This window comes from Schistocerca americana, chromosome 7 (genome assembly GCF_021461395.2).
Source record: "Schistocerca americana isolate TAMUIC-IGC-003095 chromosome 7, iqSchAmer2.1, whole genome shotgun sequence".
In the NCBI taxonomy this organism is placed as follows: Eukaryota; Metazoa; Arthropoda; class Insecta; order Orthoptera; family Acrididae; genus Schistocerca; species Schistocerca americana.
Window position 1 is genome coordinate 49656431 of NC_060125.1, and position 11119 is coordinate 49667549.

At 36.4% G+C, this 11119-nt stretch overlaps 1 protein-coding gene across 1 annotated transcript; it reads left to right on the forward strand.

Moving 5' to 3' along the window:
- Nucleotides 1–810: 810 nt before the first annotated feature.
- On the forward strand, nt 811–9064 carry LOC124621798 (60S ribosomal protein L10a). Its single transcript, XM_047147233.1, has 5 exons — nt 811–970; nt 1080–1235; nt 4686–4834; nt 8376–8548; nt 8852–9064. Exons 1-5 carry the CDS (start codon nt 966–968, stop codon nt 9020–9022), a joined length of 654 nt encoding a protein of 217 aa, XP_047003189.1. The 5' UTR covers nt 811–965; the 3' UTR covers nt 9023–9064.
- The last annotated feature ends 2055 nt before the right edge of the window (nt 9065–11119 follow it).

An 11119-nucleotide genomic window follows, 5' to 3' on the forward strand; every position in this document is an offset into this window, starting at 1 on the left:
TCTCCTAACAGAAGAGCTTAAATGAGGCCGATCATGGCGACTCATAACAGACACAAGCCAAAAACCAGTATGTCTAGTTGCTGAAGCTATCTTTACCAGGTCACTCTCAATTGAATAATTTCGGTTCCTATCTATGCTGTTGCCCACCCCACCCACTATTACCACGGTGTCTTCCTTTGTGAAGTCTTTACAAAATGAACCTACATCCTCTATCATCTGACCCAGACTTGCACTAAGTTTAAAAAAAGCTTGTGACCTGGTAATCTGACCCTAGTTCGTCCTGTAACAGTTGGCCAACACCTCTACCAAGGAACTACCTAACAACAAAACTTTCTTCTTCTTCGCAGCTTTTCCTGACTTCTTACTTTTCAAACACTTTTTGAAAGTTTTATATCCTGTCTACTTCTATCTCTATTTGTGGCTCATCAGTTTCCAACTGTGACAACAGATGAAATCTGTGTTCCACATTCACGACCACACTGTCTGAAAACGTCTTATTCCTATTTCTTCTATAACCTGTTGTCACTTCCCACCTCTCTTTTCCCTTCTCCCTCCTTAACCTTTCCAGATGTAGTTTCGCTTTATGCACTTTGGGATCTTTTGACGTTGCGAGACATGAGGGCAAGTGTGAGTAGTCACGATCTGGAGATATTTAATTCTCTGCAGAAAGTCCAGCAGCAGCTTCTAGTAAGATTTTGCAATTTTAAGCAGCTGCGGTCTTGTCCTTGCATAAACATGTATGACGCCTACATATTTCAATAGATTCAGCAATGAACTTTGTTTACTTTATTTTTTTATTTTCATGCAAGTCTCAAGTGCGACATTTCCGGTATTTGTGTGTAGATTATCTTTGGAATTAGTGTAGCGTCATCTATGTTCATTGAGTGTGTCATCTTCCATTTGAGGTTTGCCCATTTCCTGTCGTGTTAGCGTGAGACTGCTGAGCTGGACATTGTGCTGTGAAAATGAGGTAAGGATGTGATCTGCAAATTTTTATTTTAATCTTTAGTTTGTAAACCATGTTCATTTTGTGTTCAACCGTATGTTTTGTTTTAATGATTTATATAACTTGATTTCAGTTCGAAGGTTTCGAGGGATACCCTGTACGAGTGTATAGGTGCTGTGCTCTCGCACGCGAAGGAAAAGCAGAGGAAATTTGTTGAAACTGTGGAGATCCAAATTGGCTTGAAGAATTATGATCCGCAGAAGGACAAACGATTTTCGGGCACAGTGAAGTACGTGATAACCTGACTCGAGATACCTTTATTTCTACTACAGAATGTTTCCAAAGCACTGAATAGCTTAACATAATTCATAACTTTGGGAAATAGTGTGAGGTCTATTTCATTTCGACACGGTTGTTAGTGAAATAAAGGCATCTCATGCTATGTCAGGGAGCTGGGAAGATCCTGGCGGACCTGCACCCAGGGTCTTAAAATAATTGGGGAGGTAGTTAACTACCGTTAATTTATTCGTTGTCCTTTATGGCGGTAAGTCAGCAAAGGAGCAGTAGGCTAGTTTGAAAATCTGTAAACTATGCGAGAAGTGTGTATGTAACCACGTGGTTTGTCTATGCAGGTACTGATATTACTTTGGCATTGTTTTGTTGTTGAAGGAACTTAACGTGAACTTTTCTTTTCACAGAATTGCATTGCTACTTAAATTTAGGTTATTGTTGCAAAAACTGCCATGGGTTGATACTAGGTGGTAGTCGGGAAAGTGTAAGAGACCACTTTCTTCACTTATGCCATAGGGTAGCTGTAGACCTGTGTATTGCTTGGAGTGGAAGGATAAGACGTTGAGTTCATCAGTGTTAAAAAAGGTAGTAAAATAGTTCAGCATTTACGCTGAGCATGAAGGCCATATCAAGACTAATGGTTATTTGATTCATGCTTAGATTTCTAATGCAGGTATAGGAAGGAATCTTACAGTATGACAGTTATAGGAAGCACAATAAAATATAATTTCCTACAATTTGTAATATTCGTGTTTGTATTGTTGTAGATGGGACTTCCCTGATCTTTTTAACTGTAAAAGATATTTGACAATTTTTCTCAAGTTGTTTGATAACTGGGAGAAACATGTAGCAAACAGTGTGCACATGTGGGCTTGGGAATGAATTGATATGCTAAAAACTATTTGAGTGTGACTGCCTGTACAAATTGTAAGATATTGCATTAATTTAGTTGCATTGGTGCTGAACAGTGGAAGTGTGGTTGTGAGGAAAGGCTGAATATAGTATTAGGTTCTGGTAGTGGCATTACTTTCCATGGTTTAAGTGAAATCCATAATGAATCTTATACTTATGTAGGTTTCATACACTGGAACTAGAGAATTAAAGTCAAAAAGTCAGATATTTAAGAACTATTTTATTTTAATAGAATGTTGCTAAACTGTTGAAGACTCGTATGTTTTTTTGTACAGTCATGTTTTTCCTCCTTAAGGCAGTGCAAAATTTTGACTTTGCAACATGGGGTAAACCATATAGTATTTTTCTGAAGTTGTGTAATTACTGATTCATAATAGGGTAAAATATCAGAACACACCTTGAGTTTTTTGGAAACAAGGCAAGTCAGTGAGGATAGTTTAACCCTTCAATAGCTGTTATGTTCTGAAATGCAGTTTTGAGTGGCCTTTGGGTGTTAAAGTGCTGTTCATGAAACCTGGGGCTACAGGCCATCCCCTGAGAGCTAGTGAGTGATATCTGTGCTCGGGGTTGTGAGCTGTTCACAAATATTATACAGTGGATTTTGTGCTGCTTGTTAGGAGCTTCAGTTCAGCCTGCTAAGAATGTAAAAGATCTGACAGCTTGTATGAAAGGTACATTAAGTGTACCGGTGCTGTCAGATTTGTGAAACATGTTAGTTCTTTCTAAATGTAGTACAGCTAAGAGATGTGGAAATATGAACAATGACTGCTTATTTGATGCTGATGTGAATAACTCTTCCACAAATGTCAGCAGGTGTAAGCTGAGTATTGTCCCAACAAGATGTAATTGACAGTTCGTATGAATCTGATGGTGAAACACTTGGCTTATAATGAAAGAATGGTGTAGTAACAAATTTGATTGAAAGAATGTTTCTATGTGCTTAGTCACACAGTTCACGTTCAGTACTAAAATCAATTGGGGATTGGTCCAAGTAGTAAGCTCCTATTAGTTCTTTCCTTAGTATAGTCTATGCTGATGTGTAGTATGGTGGTATGGAGTGTTGTGATGTTTTGTATGTGAGGTAGGTGTTTGACTTGTAGCTATGAAGGGATGTTGAATTACTGATGTGTATTTCTAATGTGTAACTATTAGAATTTAACAATTACAGAAACTATTGGATGAAAAGCCACTTTTAAATGTCTGGGATTTGTAACAAACATTAATGCAGACAACTTTCATAGGCAAACTAACTTTTTGTTTCTGCAATAAACTTAGTGACATGAAACATTGTGACAAAGCACTCTAGAATCTCGCAGCTCGGCACCAGCTGGAGGATTAACTTTGTGTTAGATGTCAGTGCACTATCATGATTGAAAGCTGCCAGTGAGAATCCAGTTTTCATTTGGTTTGTGTGAATGGTATTCGAAATGTTCTTTACTTTAGATGTCCATTGTGGATTGATGTGTGCACATGCTTGTGCTTGAATATGAAACGATGGACCCTGTTACAATAATTACTAATTGGGCACTCAAAGCAGATTGGTGGCTAGCTGCAGTAGTAAAATTATTCTGGATTGAAATTCAGTTGAGATACCAACTGTAGTGCAACATACTACTCAATGTAAACTGACATTGGTTTGTGTTTTCTTAAATGTGCAGAATTTTTTGGGTCTTCACTTTGGATGTGATGCTTGCTTTCATACACTGATGTGATGGAAGTTATGGGATACCTCTTAATGTCTGACCTCCTTTTACATGGTGTAGTGCAGCAACTCAATGTGGCATCAGCTCAAGTTGTTGGATGTTCCCTGCAGAAATATTGAACCGTGCTTGCGAAAAATTTTGTCCGTGCAGGATTTTGTGGATGAACTGACCTTCAGATTGTCCCATAAATGAGATTAATGTTGGGTGATTTGGGTGAGCAGATCATTCACTTGAAGTGTCCAGAATGTCATCCAACCAATTTTCAACAGTTGTGGCATGGTGATATGGCAGATTGTCATCCTTAAAAACTCCAAAGTTCGGGAAACATGAAGTTGTGAATGGATGCAAATGGTATCAAAGTAGATGATTATGCAAATGGTTGGTAGTCTGTGCTTGTTGGGTATCATTGATTTGTATTTCCACCTGGTCATTTTAGTATTGGGTAATACAATTATGTTTTTGGTGGATTCTAGTTCCATGGACTAAGAATTAGGTGAAATTGTCCATAAATTTAAGGCTTTCAGGGTGTACTGGTTGGTGGATTTAAAAGTTTAATGAAATCTTGAGTTAGAAATTGAATGTTTTGATCCAATGAGTTGCAAGTTGTTGGTAATTTTATTTTGAACTTTGTTCAATGTTTATAGTTTCTGTGGGAGTTTGGACCTCTATTTTACATGTGTCCAATGAATGGGGAGTTACGATAAAATTTTCAATGATGGTGTTTGCATGTATTATCGTGATCTTATGTGACGAGAATACAAACTGAGAGCTCCATTAATAAATTTTACTGTGTAGTGTTAAGTACAGTTATGAGAATTATATTAAATTTACAGGTTGAAGCATATCCCAAGGCCCAAAATGCAAGTTTGCATTCTAGGTGATCAGCAGCACTGTGATGAAGCAAAAGCCAATAATGTCCCCTATATGGATGTTGAAGCTCTTAAGAAGTTGAACAAGAATAAGAAGCTGGTTAAAAAATTGGGTTAGTAGTGTTTATATTTATTTTTTAGATGGCCAGTTATTAAAGGTTTGGATAAACTTACTTTTGTGTGAACTGCATTCTGGGTCTATGTATTAACACTACTCATCAAAGTATAATAAATAACTTACGATAATTACTACATAACCCAAGTTGAAAGGATTTACTGTTGAGAAAAGAAAACTGTTATACTTAGATTATCACTTTTGTTTAGCAGGTAATTAGCATTGCCATTTCTTGTGGTCCTTAGCTTCCTTTATAATGTTGCTGTATGTGCTGCTGTTCATCACATCATCCAGGATCTGATGTATCTTGCTTCCACATATCGTCGCTTTTCAAAAGCACAACTTCTCATGTGTCCAGTCCAGTTTTCTTTTTATTACTTTCTTTAAATGCCTTTGTTCTTCCACTCTTAGGTCTAATTTTTCAATCTATACATCCAGCTTATTCTTCCTATCATCAGCTGCCATGTTCAAATACCAGAAGCTTCCAGCCTTGCTCCTTATTCCTGTATCCAGGATGCAGTACTGTGCAGGATGACTTGTTACAAAACATGTCTTTCTCAAAGCTTTTCTGTATTCTATAAAGTTCTTCTTTTACTGAATACCTCTTTTGCCATTGCTGTTCTAGTTTCCTATGCTGATCTGCTATTATGCTTCATAGTTATTTCAAGATTTGCACTTGTTCTAATACTTCTAAACTCAGCATTATCTGTACCCCTCTGTTAGGATAGCAGAAAATGGGCTTCTAGTTCTGCCCAGTTGGTATTGTCTGTTCTCACTTTTATTAGTGCTTTTTGATTTAAATACAATAGTTTTCCAGTCATCTTCTCCCTGAATTTGCAACCTTATCTGAATCAATATTATCAAATGCCTTTTCCAGGTCTATCGAGAAATCTCTCCCAAAATTCACACTGGTTTCTGCATGTGAAATGAGGCTAATTGTCCTGTGCTCACAGCATTTCTCAGTTTCTTTTTTGTATCAGAATCATTGTTAGTCCTGGCTATTCTCCAGTATTGTATGTTGAACATACTGTTTCTCTTACTCCTTGGGTCAAACATTTTAATATTTCTGGATTTTTCATTGCAGCAATTATTTTACCAGTTCCATTAGAATTGGTCCTTGTATTATCCACATTCTTCATCTAAATCTACATGATTACTCTGCAATTCACATTTAAGTGCTTGGCAGAGCGTTCATCGAACCACAATCATACTATCTCCCTACCGTTCCATTCCCGAACAGTGCGTGGGGAAAAACGAACACCTAAACGTTTCTGTTCGAGCTCTGATTTCTCTTATTTTGATCATTCCTACCTATGTAGGTTGGGCTCAACAAAATATTTTCACATTTGGAAGACAAAGTTGGTGACTGAAATTTCGTAAATAGATCTCGTCGTGCCGAAAAACGTCTTTGCTTTAATGACTTCCATCCCAACTTGCGTGTCATGTCTGCCACACTCTCCCCTATTATGTGATAATACAAAACGAGCTGCCTTTTTTTTTTCCCCCCTTTCGATGTCCTCTGTCAATCCCACCTGGTAAGGATCCTGCACTGCGCAGCAATATTCTAACAGAGGACGAATGAGTGTAGTGTAAGCTGTCTCTCTAGTCGACTTGTTGCATCTTCTAAGTGTCCTTCAAAGATATAGTTGCAGAGCTGTTGGTTTCTGATCTGCCATTGGCTTAAATGCTCTTACTGTAGTGAGTTCTGCAGTGACAGAATGAGGACAAGAAATGATAAAATTTCTAAATAAGCAAATAAATTGTTGGGAGTCCATGAGCATGAAGTTTATCTGGATTACAGTTTTATCATATTGACTTTCCAGTTTCTGTAATAAAGGACAAAATAGAAAAGTTGGGTATCATGTATATAGTACCACTGAACTATAACGAAATGTCACAGGTGAACCTTGGAATTCCAAAATAGCTAATGCCAAGTGTAGGATCTTCGCTGGAGATTGCCTCTGAGCATGCAAGTATTAGATAAATGCAAGAATTTGCAGTTGGCTGGGGACAGTGTCAGAGCAGTCACTTTCCTAACACTGTGCAGTAGCCATTGCCTTCACAAGTGTGGAATTCCACTGCATTATTCCCACATACCACCTCTACTCCTGTACATGTGCATTCCTATCAAACTAATCATGCCACCTGTGGATGCAATGGGACCTAGATGAATCTCATTGCTCTGAAAAGAGCAATGAACAGTACAAAGCAAACAAATAAGTGTGGAAGACATTCCTCTCAAGATTCATGTTTCACATCTGGCAGTGTTTTATATTGAGAACATATGTTGAATGCCCCTGCTTAAAGCAAGACAATTTCTTGTGCAACAGAAATCACATGTTTATAAAATAGCCTTTTCTATCAAGGAATCGCCCAACTTTTGAGTGTCTGCCATTTCCTGATGGAATGCAGTTTTTTAATCGCATATGTTACTGTTTGTGTTTGCCGTCTGAGTTATCGGCAGTTTTAGCGAATGTGTGGGCTTTTGAGTGTTTTCTTTTTATCCATTGTAGCAATATGGTGAAGATCATTTAATTTTTAGTTCTGGACCTCCATTTCTGTACAGCATATTTTATAGACCTTTCTCCACATGTTTTTAGCTGTTTTCTGTTGATTGGGGTTGTGTAGTTGAACTTGTCTTAGTGTCCTTTAGTTTAGACATGAATGCATAAGACCCTAGTTTTTGTGTTCTGAAACAAAACAATGCAGTTAAAGAGTTCAAAATATAAGTAAAATATGAATATCTTCCATGGAATATGAAAGGCATATTACTTGATAATTGGTTGTACATAGTAATTTTTAGACACTAGATCTAATAAATGTCATCAGCAAATTTAAGAATAAGAGAAACGCAAAATCTTAAGGGAATGTTGATTTGCCTCAATTACTGCAGGTAACTTTTTGTTGTTAAGGTAGATACATGAATTTTCATCACATTGTCAGTCATCTGTATTCTCTAACACACCTATTGTGCACATGAGGATGTCTTAACTTCATAAAGATTGACACGTAAAAGAACTAACAATACAAGGGAACTGTTTGGCTCTTCTAGAACAGTGTTCTTTTGCTTTCTGGGGATAATTTGGCAGTTACATAAGAGAAAGCATAAGATTTATGATGTAAAAGATTAAAAATGCAGTTTGATTTGGAAGTGTAAACAGATTGAAAATAACATTTTATATAGTTACATTCCCCAGTTTAGATGCAGTCACAAAGTTCTTTTGATATACATTAGAAGTGTCTATTTATGTAAGCCTGACAGCTTTTAGTACATATATTGTATTGCAAAAGCTGCCAAATGTGACATTTGTTTTAGAATGACTGAATCAGATGTGAATATAAATTTGTGACAAAGCAGTTAAACACATAATGTGCACTTCTGCACTGTGAAAAGCTCCACTGGCTTGAAAACTTAATCACTGTGCATGTGTGATAGAGGCAGTTTGTTAATGTATGATTGAAGTTTTCTTGTGACTGCTTGAATGAACCTAGTGGTATCTGTAGCATTACATATTTGATGTCGTTTATTTTTTTTACAGCAAAGAAGTATGATGCATTTTTAGCAAGTGAAGCACTCATTAAACAGATTCCAAGATTGCTTGGACCAGGCTTAAATAAGGCAGGCAAATTTCCTGGTCTTCTTTCACACCAAGAAGCAATGATGGCAAAAATTGATGAAGTGAAAGCAACAATTAAGTTTCAGATGAAAAAGGTACATCTTAGCTTTTAAATACTTCAAATTGGAAAGGAAGTTTAAAAGTATTGCACCAGAACCCTACAGTCCAGTGAAATAACTGGAATGTTTCTATTGAGTGCATAGAGTAAGGGATGAATAGACATCATGCATATGTAATATTATGCAAGATCGCTTTCATGCCTACAGTTAGTGCTGACTGTATTAATTGGTTGTAATGTGTTGAGTATATATGCGTCATTTTTGGAGAGCACACCTTAATTTTTTAGTTTTAGTGTTGCTTCATTTTAGGGTAAACTGAAATGCTGTATGTGTTTATAGGTGCTGTGCCTTTCTGTTGCTGTTGGTCATGTAGCCATGTCAGAAGATGAGTTAGTACAAAATGTGCACTTGGCAATAAACTTCCTTGTGTCATTGTTGAAGAAGCACTGGCAGAATGTCAGATCTTTACATGTGAAGTCAACTATGGGACCACCACAGAGATTGTATTAAACCTGTTTCATTTTTGTGAACAAATAAATACCTGACCATAAACTTGATTTTATTTTACACATCTGTAAGCCAATGTTATAAATTTGTGTATGGATGCTTGCATTTACCCTGTTGAATAGGCACAAAAGCTTTTAAAATTAAAAGGTAATTTTGAGAGATCAGTAATATCTCACTACAGCAGGCAAATGATTTTCTGGTAAAAATAATTTGCTTCTCTAATACAAATTTCTTTAGAAACTGTGTAAAATTACCATAAGTGAGGATTTCCTTGAAAAATAGTTACCTCAAAAATTACATAAAAGGTGTACAAAAAACTGAAATTACTTTTTAAAAGCTTCATATTCAAATTTACAAAATAACCTTATTCCCTTTAAAATACTGTTACAACTAATACATTTTGTCACACTGGTGCTCACACTAACAGTTTTGTAGTCTTTAGAAACAACTGACAGCACCTCCATCCTTTTTTCTTGAATTCTTCAGTGTTGTCAAATCGGTGTTCTTCCTTGCTGCTTTTCATGTGTGGAAGTAGTCACATGGAGACAGGTCAGGTGAGTAAGGTATGTGGGGCAGTGGAACCATGCCATTTTTATTAAATGTCAGAACCCAATGAACAAACTTTATAGCAACCCTTTTCGTTCCCAAATTTGTCATTAAAATTAGTTGAACCGATCTCAAAGATAACCCACCAATCTGACAGTCGATCAATGGATGTCCAGAACGAGGTTTCAGTTGACATGTTGCCTTATGCAATTTTTCCCATAGCATCATCTTGGTAAGCTGTTGTAAACATTAAAACAGCTTCAGCAGCATTTTTACTGAGTAGAAAACAAAATTTCACAGCTGTACATTGTTCACCTAAACTTATCATATTTGAAACACGAATAAAAGAGCACTAGGAGAAACAATCACTGTGTGTGAGGTGGCACTGGGCTGACAATGATTTGTGGTATACACAGTGGCAGAAATGTGTACTACTAAAGCTCTGACAATGGCAGTATTTTACCTGTTGTAATTGTTTTATTGTAATGTTTAGGCTATGATTAAATAAATTGATTAGTAGACAAATTCTGGTTACCTGTTACTTGATCTGGCATAAATATATTTTACAAATTCTTGCAAGAGTTATATATAAAACCGTGTATGCTAAACAGTTGTGTATAAAAGCAGTTCCAGTGTTTAAGGGGACTGATCAGTAATGTTACTACTCAGCTGTTGTTAGTTCATTTTGTTTTGTTCATAGCTTCTGGTTTCAAGTCTTAGATTTGCCTAAACTTTTAATTCACCAAATTTTGTTCAAAAGCAAATTTTGTAATATTTTTACTAGTGGACCTGTTCATAAAGCTCATGAATTCCTTTTAAAAAATACAGCCACTGCTTGCATGGTTTTTTTCATCTGATTTCTGTGTAGGGAGAATGTAGTGGTCAGCTCCTTGCTACACATCAATGATTTTCAATGTTGAATGGTGCTGGATGATATTCTTGGTTCATTGACTTTTTCTGTGATGTTTACTCATTTAAGTAAAAAGTAGTCTTATACACAAATATATAGAAAGCTATTTTGGCCTGCTTTGATCCACAACTTCATTGTAAAACAGCAAATGTCAATAGCTTATTGATGGTAGGTGAATGTAAGGTTAAGGTCGTAAATGCCAAAAAGTAAAATATTTTTTCTTTGAGAATGGGAAGACTTTGCACCTAATTGGAAGGTGGTTCCTTACCTGTTCCCACCATACATTTAAATTGACACAGTTTATGTAGGTGTGTGCAACTGGACACTGTTTGGACTTGGTGAGATGGTGCTAAGGGAACATTTCCTGGACACTGTGTGGCTAGACACTAAGGGTTGTGATGAGTACATTGCCTTGTGATAAATTCATTGTAATGATGCAAGAAATTGTATCAAACTTGTTGCATATTATACTTTTATAAACTGTCAATTATGATTTACAATTATAATTATTGTTCTTAGTTTTTGAGCTAATTATTACTATAGAGCAGGGTTTCCCAAACTGTAGTGAATAAAAGTGCTGTGAGAAACTTAACATTCTGGCTTCTTTCGACATTTGTTCATTTTTTCATTAAGTTCTGCATTAG